Source organism: Centruroides vittatus, unplaced genomic scaffold, assembly GCF_030686945.1.
Source record: "Centruroides vittatus isolate TY-2023 unplaced genomic scaffold, ASM3068694v2 contig_1695, whole genome shotgun sequence".
Classification (NCBI taxonomy): Eukaryota; Metazoa; Arthropoda; class Arachnida; order Scorpiones; family Buthidae; genus Centruroides; species Centruroides vittatus.
In genome coordinates, this window is record NW_027121028.1 from 139 (window position 1) to 19172 (window position 19034).

General features: G+C 33.8%; 1 protein-coding gene across 1 annotated transcript; it reads left to right on the forward strand.

Annotated features, from left to right (window-relative positions):
- Positions 1–266: 266 nt before the first annotated feature.
- LOC136969041 (uncharacterized) lies at positions 267–13706 on the forward strand. The gene is made up of 5 exons (XM_067263120.1): positions 267–352; positions 1432–1475; positions 2330–2421; positions 4983–5070; positions 13533–13706. Exons 1-5 carry the CDS (start codon positions 289–291, stop codon positions 13704–13706), a joined length of 462 nt encoding a protein of 153 aa, XP_067119221.1. The 5' UTR covers positions 267–288.
- Positions 13707–19034: the final 5328 nt, after the last annotated feature.

Genomic DNA, 19034 nt, shown 5'->3' on the forward strand with positions numbered 1-19034 from the left:
GTAAAAAGATTTTTAAAAATACAAAATATAAATATAAAAAGTTGTACGACAAGATTAAAGGTTGGAATTCAAATCGATAAATGACGTGGATACGTTTTTTTTTTATTACAGAACGGAGAATTTCAGAATCGCGCATATTCTCCATCCACAGTCGAAATTTAGCCAATTATTATTCGTATCCTTTAAGTACGTCAACGCTGATTGGAAAATCTGTGTCGCTTACTCTCGACTATTGTCAATTCGAATGGTACCATTGCGTTATTCCCGTTGATAGAGTGAGGACGGAAAATGCCGCCTGCTGTTCTATTAATGTGTTTTTCATTAATTACTCTCTTCAACGTCATACAGTCGAGTAAGTTATTTTTGTTTATTTAATTGTTTTATTAGTAGTATTTTTATGTTGGAATATCGTCTTTTGTAAATAAAATATATGTTAAAGTCGATTTAAGGTCTAAAGAAAGATATAATAAATTTTCTGTTAGAAAAAAAAATGTTTCAGATTGAATAAAATAATCAATATATTTTTAATGACTAATAACCTTCAATTCGTCTCAGTATTTTTTCGCGCAGCTGGATTTTAACGTTTTTAGTGGGAAAATGTCTTAAACTTTTTCATTTGTACTTAAAATAATTAGAAATTCAACTTGATTCGTGTCAAATAATTGAATTTTAAATTAGAATAATATCGTTCTATCGTATTGAAAAATAATTATTATTTTGGGCTGCAATTTTAAAATTGCAGACCTTATAAATTCTTATGGACGTTCGTCTGTTGCACTGTCTGTATAGTTGTCTGTCCTTTCTTAATCTCGTGAACGGAGTTAGACGACTTAACGCTGTGACCATTCGTGGAAAGCTCGTGAACAGGAGGCCCCAATTTACTATACGCGAACCTCCAGTTTAGAGCTGAAATTACATTATTTCAATTTAAATATATTTTCCAAAATAAAGTTATTTTTATGCCATGAATCTCTTGTTAACAAAAAAAGTATGATATACAGGGACAAGAGACTACTAAAAAATTTCTTCCAGGCATTGTCACCATACCCCAATAAACAATTTTTTTATAATTTTAATATCTGATTAGGATCGAAATCCTGTGACATCACAAAAGGTTTTCTCATGCCGGATGATGCAATCATCCGGGTCGTTGAGTTCAGACCGTATTTTAAGCCCTCTTCTCAAGATGTTTCTTCATAAGATGGGTATTCAACACCTAAAAACTAAAATTACTTTAACTATTCCACATTTATTTACGCTTTAATTATTCAGTAGTTCTCAAAATGCTTATCGAAAATTTCTACTTGAAAATAAAATTTCATATTTTTTAAATGCTACATTTAGAAACCAATCAGTTTTATGTAAACTAGAATACACACAGGTATATATTGTATTGTTATGAATATTAAAAAGAAATATTTTAAATTTCAGAATCTGGAGACAAAAAGGAAATATGGAGGTTGCCCTTAACAGTCGTAAGTACTTTCCTTATGTGTGTTTCTCTAAAATGAATTGTTCATCTTAACTTGTTATCAGTGGCGTAACTAACATTTAGCTTTGGGAAATGGTCTCGGAGGTGATCCAAAAAGCACAATCAGAATAAAGTAAAATTAAGCTTACCGTCGTGTACCGTTTATTGATAAACAACAGTCATTTCAATTCTAATACAAAAGTTTTCTATGTTTTCTCACCAACGTCTTTCGTTTAAAATTTCTTCCAAAAGCCTCTGTAGATTGACTACTCACATCATCTCTCATAAGCACACCACAGCATATTATACTTGTTGGCATGGTTATATCATGTTTTAGAAGAAAACGTCTTTCTTCTTAGAATTTACCTGTCATTTTTAATTTTGAAGTAAAGTCTGAATCATTTCTGACTAATTATGATCAAAAATTAAACATTTTTATTAATAATTCTTGTAGATATTGCACAATTCTCTATGTAAGCGATTCCTCCCTGATGCCAAGCTTTAGGGCGGAATCACCTACATAGAGAATTGTGCAAAGAAAGAAAGATAGGAATTTATATACCTATCTTTCATTCTTTGCACACTGTGTTCTGAACAATATACTAACTTTTCTATTGTACAGTCCCGTACAAGTGTTTTTGGACCTGTACGGTACTTTGGACCGGACTATAAAAAGAAGCCGAGTGAAACGAATTCGTGTCGGAAAAGAATTTAGCCACTTTTTGAAAATAATAAGTTTTTTTTTCTTCTAATAAAAAAAATTCTTTAATTCAATGATGCCACAATATTATATTTACGTCACACTAATTATCAATTTACATCGTTATTCTTATATCTTTATTCATTTTCAATTTTCAGACACAAGCCCGTTCAAATTCTACCTGTGAAAAAGAGATTTTCACAAAAAATTATGAAATAACGAATTTGTTGAAAAATATCTTAAATTTCGAGTTAAGTATAAAATTGTTATTAAGTTGTAGGAATTAATTATTACAATATAACTAATTTTATTTTGTCATTGTTTGATCTGTACTTATTAATTAATTTAATTTCTTGATAAAAAATTTTAAACTATACACTCGTTTTACACTATTTATGTGATTATTTGTACAATATTTAAATAGTAGCAATGTCTCTTATATGCCACCTGTCGTGCCAAATTTACTTTCTTAAATATCACTCCATCCTGAAATATTAAACGAAGTAGACACAAACATACGGTACTATACAATCCATTCACTATTCTTTCCTTTTTATTTACTTTTTAGGTTCAGAAAATCGCAAAACGTGAAAACTTGAAAAAATTCAGATGGTCAAATCTGATACGTTTCCAATACTTTTTCGTTATCTATGTTACCGGCCAAACCCGATTTCAGGCCAAATAGCGTGTCCTACGCGTGTCAGGATATACTAGTTTAGTCTAGAACAATCTAGTTTGGCAGTGGTGTAGCGTAGTGGGGCGGCAAAAGCGGCCCGCCCCGGGCGGCACTTATAGGGGGCGGCAAAATTTCACAATAAATAATAATATCTTGTAAAAATATTTAAATAAGGGGACGGCGAAATTTTCCTCCGCCCCGGGCGGCTGACACCCACGCTACGCCACTGTAATTTGGCCTAAATACTTTACGCTTAACTAGTTTGCCTTAGGCCGAACTGATTTAGAATTGTTATTGAAGTATATTAATTAATGGTTAAAATGAAATTAGAAGGCAATCAATTAGGTAAACAATATTTATTCAAACATAGTCTACTTAATTATGAAAAAACTGTATTGATTAGAAGTGACGCAAGACTTGTACAAAACTATAATATAAAAAGAAGCTAGTCAGTACTTATTAGTTGGTATTGTTTTTATTAAGCCATGCACTTTTAAAGGTAATTAACTTTTGAAAATATTTTCAAAAATTTAAACGAAATAATAAAAATAACTTTTAAAGTCAAACTAAAATTAAAAATGAACTTATTTGTGTTTCTTAGTTTAACATATAAAATATTTAATCTTTTATTTAATTTTACAGGGTGAGTTAAAGTGTACCTAGGTAACTCCAATGGGCGCTTCCCACTGTTCGTGCTCCGACGGACTCCTCTCGGAGGGGAGCCGCCGGCAGGCTGCCCAGTGTTTAACGTCACTAGTTATTGATTCACGGTAGTTTTTGAACAAAAGAAAAAAAGGAAACGTCTACTAAAAGTGTACTTAACCTAACCAAACCAACCTAACCGAAACACCGCCATTGGGGTTACCTAGGTACACTTTAACCACAGGGTGTACTGTAGTAGCATTTCGAATTACACAAAATCATTTTTTTTTACACCTGCACCTATTTGTAGTACATAAATCAGTTCGGCCTAGTCAAACTAGTTAAGCCTAAAGTATTTAGGCCAAACTAGATTGTCCTAGGCTAATCTAGTATATCCTGACACGGGTAGGACAAACTAGTTTGGTCTGAAATGGGTTTGGCCGGTAACACAGGCACACACACACACACACACATATATATATATATATTTAATAACCGTGAATCTATAAAATATTATACAGAAACTGTTAAAAACAGATTAAAACTATCAGAATACAATAATACCTCGGTTTTCCTTGACATCGGTTATCGTCGGTTTCGGTTTTCGTCGATTTTTTTCGCGAAAAATTTGTCTCGGATTTCGTCGGCGTGCTCGAGTGACCTCGCTGCTGATTTTGCGAAAACAAAGAGCGACCCACCCGTTTTCCGGCGCAGTGTGGCGTTATTTCTCGTTGCGTGAACATTACCCCGCGACGGCCCACCATTGGCCAACGGTTTCGTTCCCCGAACACTGGGAGTTCGGTCGTGGGTTCGCGCTTCGCCGGAACGGGCTGGCCAGGTGAATTTTCCGGGTTTTCTCCACGTCTGTAACGCCTGAAGAGAGGCCAGTTACCCTTAAACGGAATTCCCGGAAGGCATTATTCCCCTCGATACGACCATCACAAACGCATACAACTACTATTACATGACAATTACGTCACACTTTACTACGGGGCGATATAGGTTAGAAGCTCATATCCAACTAGCTTATACTCAGAAGACATTACCCCGCGTGTCTAGCCGAATAATTCCATTGCTTTCATCTTAATGCTAATTATCTTTACTTTAATCTGAATGCTTTTATCTTTATGCTAATTAGAATTTTCTGTTACCGGTAATTTCTTATTGCTTTTAGTATTTAACGCTATATTAATTCTGTATAAAAATTGTTTTTGGTTTGTATTTTGAAGTGTCTAGAACGAATTAATTAAATTTACATTGATTCATATGGAAATAATTGCCTCGGTTTTCGTCGGTATCGGATTCCGCCGATTGTTTTCGGACGAATTATCGACGAAAACAGAGGTGTCAATGTACACTTCTAATTGTAATTTAAATATAAGTAATTAAAATTAAGATTTACTTTATGTTTTGTAAGAAATTGTATTTAAAAAGGTAAACTTTATATCAATTTTATTATTTTATTAACAACACTAATTTTTTTTTCTTGTCAGATGCACTACACCAAGTGTTTTGCCTCATATACTCTCTGAAATGCTGAAAAGTTTTAATGTATTTGAATTGGTGCAACTAAAATATCAGGTATTTGTGCTTAATATTTCTTAATTTTCCTCCTATTCTAACGCCTTTTGTAGCCAATACGGGTGCACTTATTCTATCAGATCTAGAGTATATAGACTATCAGAGTCGTCACAAACGAGTCATCGCAGTTATGTTCTGGCGACTGTCATCACGTGGTCTATGGGTGTACATTAAGAAATGACGATTATTTCAGTTTAATAAAGCATGTTATTCGTTCTTTTTATTCAAGAATATAACGGATGGATGAATCTTACAGAATCGCTAAGATTTAACTCTCTAGCATTAGTATTTTTAAACAAAAAATTAATTTTGTTTACTTATTCGAAAAACATTTAGATGGAAATTATAAACATTAATTTAAAGCAAACGTAAGAAATCAGTCAGTAGTTAATGAAATAGATATTCGGCTTGTCAAAACTACTACTGTATTTACTAATTTGACGGGATTTAATGTGGGAATATACAACGTACGCGTGCTTATGTAACATGCAAAGGTAAAGCCGGGTGTTGGCCTGACGTAACTCCTCTTTACTCTCCGGGGAAAGCTTCTGAATGTTTTATTATTAATAGTCTTTTTGTGTCGCTTTTATTTAACGTCCCGTCTTTATATTGTAAAAATTATTTATTTTTTCTTTAAATAAAATAAAGTTACAGTAGTTCGTTCTGACACTCGCTGGAGCAAAGATGTGTTTCTCTTCTTTATGTGTTATTTCACTACGTAAAGCTTTTAACATCAAGACTATTGCATTTAAATCTAATTGTCCAACACAAGTAATTATTTCAAATAGTATATTTTCATATAAACTTTCATCTATAGAGTTACCTGAGAAATAGTAAGCTACAACTTGTTTTCATCGTAAAGTAATCCCACGTAGCATAATCACAAATACACGAGTTGCAGCCTCAGAATGTCCACGTAGAATTACATCACCAGTATGTGTGTTACTACTGCTATCAAACATTTTTGAAGGAATTATTGCCATTTCATCTAACAGAATGACATAATTTTTATCCTGCTCATTTTTGAATAATTTCACTTTAAACTTTAAAAATTCGAGAGTTGATATGATTTATTATCATCTTTAATTTTTCCTTCTTCCTTTTCCAAAATTCCAATTTCAAATTTTAATGTTTTGATATTGTTTACGTTTTTAACAATTTTTGTTCACATGATCTTCTGTATAGTTATTTATATATTTTTTAAATTCTGTTGAGACATAAATATATCTTTTGTATGTACTATAGCTAATGTATCATGATTTTCATAAATGTCTTCAGCTAATGTGGTTTCTTTTATAAATGTTGAATATGTGTTAGAATTTGTTGATGGTGTAACAGTAGTATGAGTAGTATTTACTGGAGAAGTAACTTTCGCACTTTTTACTTGTTTTATAACAGTCGAAGAGTTTTCTTTTGGTAATTTTCTGTGAATAATTTGTTTTTTGAATGAAAAGAAATTATATAAATGGCGCCTAGAAATTATAAATTTCTCGGCGCACGTTTTTAGTTAAAATTTTTCTCCAAACAAAATCTCTTGAAAAACATTTCTCGGTATATTCTTTTGCAGAAGAATTAGAACAACCAAAAGCTGAACATCCAGGCATTATTTCAGTGATATCTGCATAATAAAATTAAAGGGTATATTCTAAAACACCATTAATGCATTCAGCAGAATAACAATACAAAAGTACTAGTATGTAAAAGAATCATTTGTATAATGAATTTTTATACGCCTTCTAAATTGTATTAGCTCTACAAATGATGTTTTAAATTATTACATATTACCAAATAAATGCTGCAGTGTTTTATTTATATTTCTTTATTATAATAGTATCGTATTAATATTTTTATAATTATTATACAGTTAAATCGAATTGCTAAAAAAATATTGTATTGCACTAACTGTATTATTCTGTGTTTGGTTACAAAAAAAAAATCGACTATAATTCCCAGTATGGTATCATATGATTAATTTATCCCAGAAACCAAAGAAAAAGATATTCCGCAATTTATTTGCTAACCATCACTATCATTACTGTGACAATGCGCGAAGCGCCCCTATGCTTCGGCACCACTGGACCGAAGGGTCGATACCGCGTTTGCGATGACAATTTCGTCAGGACTGACACCACTGTGTTTTGAAGGTAGACCCGGAAACCTAGATGGCCGCTAATTCGGTATCGATGATATGCATGGCGATCCGGTCAGCAACCGGCGCCAAACTGATTCCGGGTCATTGGTATGAAATGGGCTACCGGGCAAGTGGATGTAGGCAACCAGGAACCACAAACGAAATATTCATCTGGAAGAAATTTGAAATTACATCTAAGGAAAAATTTATCTTTAGGTACTTGGAACGTAAGAGAACTTTTACAGACTGGAAAGCGCTACATAGTAGAAAGAGAGCTTAATCGAGAGAATATACCGATTTGTGGCATTTCCGAAACACATTGCAGAGAGAGGGGTCATTTTGATACAATTGACCACACGATATAATTTTCAGGTACAGTACGACCAGAAATGGACGTAATGGAGTGGTCTTTGTTATTGATAAATGCCTAAGAAAATTTGTGGAAAGCGATGAACCTATCAACGACCGCATAATCAAAATTACAATGTCTTCCATGTTAGCAAAACTTCATATTATTCAGGTTTATATGCCCACTTCGGCTGCTTCGGACGATGAAGTGGACACAGTGTACACACAAATTGAAAATATCATCTCAAAAATACCACAGAAGTATATATTGATAATAATGCGAAATTTTAATGCTAAGATAAACAAGACGAAAAATGATGATGATAATCTACGGTGCAGTATAGGACAATTTGACTGGGTACGAGAAATGAGAGAGGAAATAGACTCCTTCAGTTTGCAATCGATAAGTTTTTCGATAAATAACACCATGTTCAAACACCATTATCGGCGTCTTTCTATTGGACCTCTCCAACAGGTGAATATAAAAACCAAATTGATTACGTATTAATAAGAACAAGAAGGAGATCATCAGTAAATAATGTCAGAGCAAGACCTGGGGCAAACTGCAACTCTGATCATAAGCTACTAAAAGCGGAAGTAACATTAAAACACCATACAATAAAAATATCAAAGATCAACCCAAGTCTTGAGACTCCAGCTAGTTCAATCTTACAACAAACTCCGAAATTTAGACCCTCCATCCTTTACAGACAACCCAGATGATTTATGAACAGAAACAAAAAGTTGGATTTTAACTGGATCACACAATGCACCACACAACATCGGCCGCAAAAAAGAAACATTGGATGACAAATAGTACCCTTGAGTTAATAGATGAAAGGAAAAAATTATTAACTTCAGCAATCGCTGCAGGTGTAAAGAAGAAAGAACGAGACAAAAAGATCAAATAAGCTTGTAAGAAAGACAAAAATGATTATATCGACAGTATATGCAAAGTACTTGCTCGTAAACCATCAATTGATAAATACATCACTCATGCAGAGGATATGGAAAATTAAATGTGGCTTTCATCTTGCCACACTGTCAAACGTCTTTGACACAGATTCTTAGGAAGAAAGCATACCGTTCGAATGTACCTTAGGCCCCTGTACTAAGTCCGGGTTTAACGAAATCTCTCATACAAACTGCGCTATTATCATCTACACTGATGGCTCAAAATGTGCAAATCAAGTCGGGGCTAGCTTCGTAGCCTACCGTAATGATGTTGAGATTTACTGTAATGTTTATCGCCTTGGCGCTTTTTGTAATGTTTTACAGGCCGAGCTTTTTGCAATTTCGAAGGCTATTGATTGTGTGAAGGAGTCGTCAATAATGCAGAATTGAGATAGTAACAGATTCTCTTTCATCACTTATAATGCTCAGGAAAGAGTCTTCTCATCCTCTAGCCCAATGTTTCTCAATCTCTAACAAATCGTTGCCCCCTTCGATAAAACCGTTACGTAGTATCGACCCCTTCACTACGAAAAAAATTTTGTCAATCGGCTAATCAGGACCCCGAATATTATAATTCCTGCCACGTGACAGAAAAGGGTTAAAAGTGGAAGGAAGAAGGATTATAGGAATGCTATTTGTTTAATTATTGTACGATATAATGAATAAATATCTAATTATTCATAATATAATGTTTTACTATATCGCCCCCAGAAAATTGTTTTTCGCTCCCAAATTATAAATTGTTGCTAATCGCCCCCCAACATGGAAAAATAGTCTACCTGGGGGCGATATCGCCTCCGTTGAGAAACATTGCTCTAGCCTTTACCATTCTACGAACATTAATTGACTCAGACAACGAATACTACTACAGTTGGATATGCTCACATAGCACTAACAGGGGGAATGATCGGGCCGACCAACTTGCCAGGTTGGCGGCTGGTGATGAGAATATTGCTATTAGTTATAATAAAATCTCTACCAAAGAGTTAAAAAAGGTACAATGGAATGAAATGCTTCTGGAATGGCAGCGTGACTGGAATGCTAACACGTCTCTTATCAAACTATTTTTCCTGAGATTTTTAAACTTATATATAATACTTGGATTGTTGTTAATCACCAAACTGTTCAATTTTATTCTGGTCACGGGCGTTTTAACTCATATTTAACTCGCTTTACTACATACAACGATAACCTTTGTCTTGTTTGCAATACAACTTATGCCAGTCTTCATTATATATTTGATTGTATTACTACTGAATGTGAAAGAAACAATATACGAACTCACATGATTAGCAAAAATCTTTTTTGGCCCTGTAAAGCCCGTGTGCTTACAGTAGACAAAAAATCTCATGATTTGCTTCTCCAATTAATTGAAAAATATTTTCATGTTACTGCAATCCATTCAGTTTTCTTACTGATAAAATCCTTCTCTTTCACTGATGTATTTCTGGTGGAATGTTGTTTCATACAACATCACCCCTGCTTGTTTGATGGCACGTTTTGATCTACAATTTCCTGTGCAGCTTTGCAACTTTTGGTTTCATTTTCTTTTATGTCAAATCATTCAAGGACTTTTGTAGTGCTGAGGGACAGTCAATGGACTTTCGAGTGGTACAACTCACTTATGGATTTTTGTGGTGTTTAAGGACACCCTCGAACTTTTGCAGCTTTCTCACCCACGGACTTTTGTGGTGTTAAGGATACCCATAAACTTTAGAGTGGTACAACTCACTTATTTTGTGGTGCTAGAGACACCCTCGAACTTTTGCGTCGCTTCTCACTGAGGATACTCATTAACTTATGAAAAGTTCACAGTGAGTCTCATACGTGTTACTCTGCTTTCTTACGTATCAATCTCATACAGGAGATTGGTACATACGTATATACGTAATAATTTGAGATTGATACATACCAAATTATTTACTTTTTAATTGTTAATATAATATTACATATTAGCATTTATGCTTTATTGTTAATTGTTTTACAGCTGCTGTAACATTATTGTTATACTTTGTAACAGTATGTTCTAATTGTATATATAGTTCGGCATGTAAAACATCTGTAATACTCTTCTTGTAAAAAAACTTGCTAACTTCTATGTGTCAACCAATTGCTGTTAGTAATAACGTGGATAATACTATGTACTATCTATGTTTGTAAATCAATAAATGTACTTAATTATCAAGAACTGTCATGTAAAATCAAAACATATACCTGCAATTTTACAACGATACTGTACAGTTATTTTATGTCTGTAAAACCAAGTAACAAATGTATTGTATTATAATACCTGATTGTGCATTTGCGACATCAGGTCATGTAACCTTGTTACATTAATAAATCTACAATGAATGAAATGAAATGAGGTGGAAAGAAGAATGAACTAGACAAAAAAATAAAAAAGGTCTGTAAGAAAGACAAAAATGACTGTATCGACAGTATATGCAATGAAATTGAGGTCCGTGCAAATAATAATCAGACTCGTGAACTATTCGATAAAGTTAGATGTCTAGCAAGAGAGTTCAAACCACGCACACAAATAATTAAAAATGATGAAAATGAAATCATAACTGATGCGGAAGGGATTGCAGATGTCTGGAGAAACTTTATAAAGACACTGGACAAACAAATGGTAATAATAAACTTCAAAATGGGGTCAGGGGAAGTTGAACCATCAATTCTTAAATCAGGGGTAGAAAAAGCCATAAATACATTAAAAAATCACAAAGCGCCGGGACCCGACAACATAACCTCCAAAATTTTAAAAGCAATGGGAGAACTGGGTGTTGACATATTTCATAAAATCTGCTCCCTAATTTCGAAATCTGAGAGATGACCAAAAGAATGCTGTAAATCAATATTTATTCCAATTTATAAAAAAGGCGCACCAACAGACTGTAGTAACTACAGAACTATCGGCCTAATTGACCATGCCAGTAAAGTAATGCTCCAAATAATTAAACGCAGAATTTGCCTCGCTCGCAATGCAACCTCTAAATTATTTAGAATTTGAAAAGATTCTGAAATCACTATTTTTAATAAACTAAAGCTCATAAGAACGCTTATTTTTCCAATTTCCACTTATGCCGCGGAAACCTGGATTATAAATGCCACTTCTCGGAAGAAACTTGATTCCTTTGAAACACGGACATATAGAAGAATGCCGAGAATCTCTTGAATCACCGAACAAATTGCTCCATCCTAAATCAACTGAAAATCGCAAAACTCCTCACCACTAAAATATACCGATCTTACCTTCGCTTCTTCGGACATATTTCCATGCGCAAAAATGGATTTGAGAAAGAAATTCTACAAGGGACGATCGGTGGCAAACGCCCTACAGGCAGAGATCGGATTAGTTGGGTAGACCAAGTAATGATGATTACGGGACATACAATGTATGAAGCCAGCCGTATGGCCCAACACCGAAAACAGTGGAAAGATACAATAAAAGCCGTCAATTCGTAATATCATTACGCACTTTGAAGGGCATAGGACTAAGAAGAAGAGGGTATAAAATGAATATTTCTCTGTTTTGTTTAATAAAATATAAAATGCATGTTGGACATTCGAAAATATTCAAAAAATACAGATTCGTCATCTCAATTTTTTATAAAGGGTATGAAACTCCCATTCTGTTGATCTTTTTTGTCCATGCTTGATATACCCACTTGCGGTGCTTTCTTGATTGCATTTCTTTTTCTTCTTCATCCAAATATATAGCTATCATAGCCAATTCATCCTCACAATTACACAAATCTTATTGTTGGAATAAAATTAATTTAATTAAGTTTAATATATTCTGTTTAATTATCAAAGTTATCGTCATAAAATCAATTTGCAATAATAATTTTTAAAATTTGTTGTAATATCCGAATAAATTCTAATCCGAAAAAAATATATATATATATATATATATTTAGGGTCTTGCTCGTTTGTCTCTGTCGGTCCGTTCGTCTCGTCTAGTTTGTCATTGTGTTCGTTTGCTTTTCGCGCTGTCTGTCTAGCCGCTAAAAAGTATTAAGATTCGCAATTGCGTTCAGTTTTATTAAGTAAATTAAGACTTTCTACTAACAGCCACTTGGCACTAACTTCTACACTTAGCTGTTCGTGGCAGACCTCAATTATTGTTTTTCCCTATATTCAAATTTTTTCTACACCCTTCGGGGAACTACGGCCTTGCAGCCTAAAAACTGCACACCAACATCAAACATACAGGGTACTATAGCATTATGTATTCCGTTCAGAGAGATTCTACTTTTCTCTACTGTCTATCTTCTCTCCCTCCTTCTTCCCCTCCCTTTTCCCTCATTTTCTTTTTTACCGGCTAAACACTTCGTGTACGGCTGATGTCTTGTATGTATGCATGTATGTATGTATCTTCCGTTATTTTTTGTATTTAAACTTTTGTGTTCTAATCTCGTTTAACCTGAAGATGGCCTATTGAATAGCTGAAAGCTAAAAGCGTTAGTTTAACTTTAATAAATATTCTCAGTAACTTAAGGTATATTTTGATTGTCTGACAATCTTGATAAATAAGACCATTAAAGTATTTCTAATATATTACCCGATCGAAATATTTAATTCTCTCGAAGATGGAAAGCCTAGACAAATTCTAACTATATTAGTCATCAGTCAAAGGCAAATTACGCAATTTGTTAAACATAAGATATAGCGGTAGTAATTTTGTGTAAAAGGAAGGTGCAGCCATTAACCAGACAGGCAATCCATAATCAATGCAAAATTGAAAATTAGCATTAAAAAATGGATTAGCAATGCCATTTTATTAAATATAGGTTTATAAAATCGCCATAAAATAATAATAAAAGCTTTTTTATGAGGTACTTCAAAATAGTTATCAAAATGAATTTACAATAATAATATAGAACTTTTACACTCGATGTAATACGATTTGAAATACTTTGTTAACCTATTCCGAGATTTCATTCGTATCGCGTGTATAATGTGCTACTTCCCTTTTCTGTTCTTAATTATAAAGAGTAATCTTTCGTATTTTTATATTATTCAGCTAGCAGATATTTCGCATTCACAAGTACCAGTTACTTTGAATGCATTTCAATATGTGGACTTCCTTTCAGTCAATACAATTGAATCAATTACTTTCATGATAAAGCAAAGAAAGAAGAAACTCGATTGGAAAGCAATTTTCAATTCATTTTCAAAACAGGTACAAGTTTTATAACGACTTTACTTCAATTGTTTTAAAATGCTAACAGATATTTAAAATACAATAATGTCATTTCCTTGTTACCAAACTAATAAGGTTTGGTTATCCTTCGTATTCCGTGTTATTCTCTTCGGATTAATATTCCGAATATTCCTGCGAGACACGGAAGGAAGTCCTTGGACTCTTACAAGTATATACTGGTATCTGCTCCGTACATTATTGTTTCAAGGTAACTTGTAAATAATATAATTTTATCGCAGGTAATATTTAATTTTAAACAGTAATTTTTTTCTATAGGAGTGAATACCAGAAATCTGAATCGTTCGTCGTCTAGAATAACATTTGGAATTTGGTTGCTAATGATAGCCGTATTGTTGTGGGGTTATGCGGGAGTTTTGACTTCTTTTCTGGCCGTGCAAGCGGACGAACCTTTACCGAAAACATTCGATGAATTGGCAGAAGCCATTAAAAGAAAAGAATTTACTTGTTATATAATGGAAGGATATGATATTCGACGGATGTTACAGGTAAGGAATATACTGTAATAATAAAGCGTATTAGAAATTTCGTCTTATTCGTATTGTATTTGTGAGAACTCGCGATGTAGAGATACTAGCGAGGTTGAGGCCGAAGTTTTAAATGCGAAAACGTGTACGTCTGACGTTCGGCGCCGCTTTCCTGTAAGCCTAGAAGTTTGACAATGGCGTTTAGAATGTCGAGCATGATTCCACTGGCTTTCCAAACGCCATTATCAAAGCTGAAATTTATCTTTGTATACTAGTACAAATGTACTAGTATACAAAGATAAATTTAAGATAAGATCAATCAAGATCAGTTTTTATTTAGTCAAGTTTATTTAGAAAGATCAATTTTTATTTAGTTAACAAGTTAACTAAATAAAAAATATTATTTCTGATTAGTAAGACTTTGTATCTGCATCCATAATATTCCAGTATAATAAGTCCTGTTAATTGATAAATGTACTAGTATACAAAGGTAAATTTCAGCTATTATAAAAGACACAAAGCCATTGTCAAACTTCTAGGCTTACAGGAAAACGGCGCTCAACGTCCTACGTACACGTTTTTGCTTCGAAAACTTCGGCCTTAACCTCGCTAGTATCTTTTCCCACCTCCTAACACCCGATGCGAGATCAGGTTCGGAAAACTCGCTCACAAAGTCTGGTATGGCAAAATGAATGATCAAGAAATCGTTAAAATTCCGCTTTTACGTCAGTCCTGACACCAGTTAAGATTTTACGCGTCTTAACTCGCGATTAAACGTATTTATACATATACAGTAGAGAGCCGTTTATCCGAATCAATTGGGGACTCGGGTTGTTCGGATAACCGATTATGTTCGAAAAAATATATTAACCTGTCCGATGTTCAAATTTTTCTCCATTGCGTGTCGCTTCGTGTCGAATTTTCGTCGATTTTAAGCCTAATGAAAATTTTTATAATCATAATCGAGGCTATTGTATCGTTAAAAATTATTTCTTTATTTTGTACAAACAAAATAAATATATTGAAAAATATAAAAACATAAAAATTATACTTTAAAAGTAAATCTAGTATCTAAAATTTCGATTCAGCACGACACAGTCCGACTGGAAAGCGTTCGGATAGCCGGTGTTCGGATACGACTCTCTACTGTATGTTCGAATGGGAAGGGTCATGAGTCGGCGATAGAGCGACCGACATTAAATAAATCAAGTTCAAAACCAGATTAAAACAAAAAAGAACGATTTATTTATTAATAATAAATTGGAGTTCAAATACAAAGAATACATATATATATGAAAGCTAAATACAGTCGAGTCCGAATAAGTCGACACCCGAATAACTCGATACCATCGGTTAAGTAGTCACTTTTCTGCGGTCCCGGCCGACTTACATAGGCATTAATGTTAAAAAAAAACTCCGGTTTACTCTACACCGTTTAACTCGTCACCGCTGGATAAGTCGATATACTTTTGTCGTCCCACACTCCGATAAGTCGTCACCCCCTCTTGAAAAAATGAATTCACTCCGCTCGTGTGGTGCGAACTCATTTTTTTTTTCAGGAGGAAGACTGAAAATACATAAAATGCCTTAACATTTTATGTGTTTTTATGTATAAAATAATAACAGATAAACAAAACGAAAACATACAATCTACATCAACGTCACACCAGAATCCAATTTTGCATTTTCTCACGCTAGAGGCATTAAGAATCTTTAGACGTTACTTGCCAACGATTGACAATTGCGAAGATGACGTTATCGAGACGTTCACGATCGTTGAAAAAGAAAGTCGAGACAGTTAAGTGCTCGAAACAAACAACACTAAACGAATTTTTCAGTTTTTCATCTACGGAGTAATTGTAAACGGAGGACACAATGTATTGTAAGCCTATACTACTGTATAACCCACTACTGTATTTTCCTAATTCTAGTTTTGTGGTTTTTTTTCTAACTTCGCTTTAGTCGTCACATCGGATAACTCGACACATTTCCGCTTTCCATTGGGGTGTCGACTTATGCGGAGTCGACTGTAATTACACGTCTATCTGTATAATGGTTAACAGAGAGAGTTTACAGAAATTTGTGCATAATACTTCTATAATATAATTCTATGCTCATTGACTTATTAGTGGAGCCTCGGGTGGACTGGAAATTTTGAGGAAGGACACAAGACAAACTCGAAAGGTAGAGCTTTTAGAGAACCAGCGAGAGCCTGGAAAAACGGAATGTTTATCCTTTTTATCCCCGCATTTCCTCCAATCGATAGTCAGTATGACACCCCATGCGATGGGATCTGAGGGGCGAGTCACGCCCACAGGATGTATCATAACACTTTGAGATAAGATTATTTCCCTTAGTGAAGTCAGTTATTTTGATACACAGAAGAAAGTTGTGTTTTCCTCTTTTTCCAAATTCGAAAGTGAAAGAAATTTTAAAGATTTTTTCTAACTAAATAATTTCTAAAACCGGTAAACAATTATAGTCAATTTTAAATAATTCTTTTTTAAACGTGGGTAAAACAGGTCAGATAATCTTCAGGCTTTTAATATTACTTAAACGTTACTTTTATTTGAATATTATTTTTATCCTACTCCTACGGAATTGTTACAATTCGCGTGAAAATAAAATATATTACTTTAATATTTTAAAATTGTTCAACAGGAAACAAAAATCAAACACGCAGAACTTTTCTTGGAGGAATGTACCAAATATGGTAAGAAATATCCAGAAATTGTAACCAACGTTACGGTTGTCAACAATATTATGAAAAAATTTAAAACTACGAAACTTCTCTCGGCTCATCACGTGGAAGTAGATTATGTAAAGTTGTACACAAAAATGTTTAAACACGATCGAGTTGCAATAATCGCATCGAAACGTTACGAAGTACCTTTCTCCAAGGCATTCGAGTCGAAGTACGTAACATCCGAAGACGTACTTTTCACAATAAATTACGCATTTCCTATGAGAAAAGGATTCCCACATAAGAAAAAATTGGATCGGACGTAAGTGGAGAATTTCGTAATCATTATTCTCTTAACTTTTTCGAATTATTTATGTTCAATTATCCGTTTTTAGCGTTCGAAGACTGTACCAAAGTGGAATTACTCGTATATCAGATTCCAAGCGTATAATTTCTGACGAAGTTACAAAGCCACTTTCTATGGAACACATGTATGGGGCATTCGCAATTCTATTCATTGGAAATAGTCTAGCGTTCGGGTGTTTTCTGGCAGAAGTAATACTGGGCAAGCTGTTCAAATTCAGAATGTAATAATAATGGTTTACGTTGTTGTTTTATATTTGTTGCTTAAAGCATAACATCTGCTTTGTGATTTAATAAACAGCTTAAGATTTCACTAATGTAGAATTAGAAAATTTCCGATAGTTACTAATATTATTGTACCTTTGTCTTAATTCTACGGGTCAATAGAATAAAAATATAATTAGGGATAATTTGTTTTGTTGGAGATTAACAAACAATGCAATTTTTATGTTGTGTGTAAAGCAATCATTTTGCTAACGGTTTACTTTTTTGTTTTAACAAGGGAATACAATTAATATATATTTACGTATAATTATTATCACTAATGTATATTGCGCATAAACATAAACTGCTACTTCTGGATCATGTTAGATGTCGTAGGAGTGAAGTTAGATTTTATATGATTTGGCATTCATGTTTAATCTTGTTCATTTTATACTGTAAAATAAAATCATGGAAAAAAGCAAATCCTAGCAATTTTCTTGTATGAATTCAAAACGGGACGTAAAACAGTAGAAACTATACCATATCAACCGAGCATTTGACCCCGGGATAGTTAGGAAATGTACGGTACAGCTCAACGTTGGTTCCAAATATTTCGTAACGGAGAGATAAACGTTGAAGGTGAGGAAGGTCACGAAAGTCTTAAGGCGATCGATGACAACAAATTGAGGGCCGTTGTTGAAGCAGAATCCCTGAAAACGTCGCTACAGTTTACAAAAGAACTGAACGTTAACCATTCAACAGTATTTCGATATTTGCATACAGGGATGGCGAACCTTTTTGAGTCCGCGTGCCATATTGTAAGCATACTTAGCTTTAAAGATGTTAATGCGTGACAAAATCTTAGACTTCGAATAATGATATTTAAAGAAATTAAACGAATAAGCTTTAATTCGAATAAATGTAAAAAATCTGATTGATGAAAGGATTTTCAGGTGATAAACAGAAAGGATGATTGAAAAAGACAGAAATCATATGATACGTCACGTGCCAGATGATTTCTCTTACGTTCGCCACCCCTGAAATAGGAAAATCAAAAAGGCTCAACTAATGGATGCCACGTGAGCTGAACGAATATTAAAATAATTTGCCGTTAAAAATCTATTCTATACTTCTTTTGTCAGCAAAATCGACCCTTTTCCCGATTGCATTGTAATATTTCACGAGAAATGGATTCTCTGTGACAACTGATGAAATTTCATACAGTGGTTGAACCGAGACGAACCACTAAAGCACTTCGCCGAATTAAAGTTGAACCAATAAAATATTATAGTCACTTTGGTGGTCGGCAAGTGGAATTGTCCATTACAATTTCATGAATCCTGGCAAAAATATCAGAGCAGAGAAGTATTGTCAACAAATCGAAAACATGCACCGAAACCTGAAATGTTTACGTTTGACTTTGATCAATCAAAAACGAGCAATTCCTCTCCATAACAATGCCCGACCACTTTTTTCACAAATGACTCTGCAGAAATTAAATGAACTAGGCTATGAAACTGTACAGCACTCATCTTACTCATTAGACCTCTTCAACTTATTATCATTTGTTCAAATACGTTGACAACT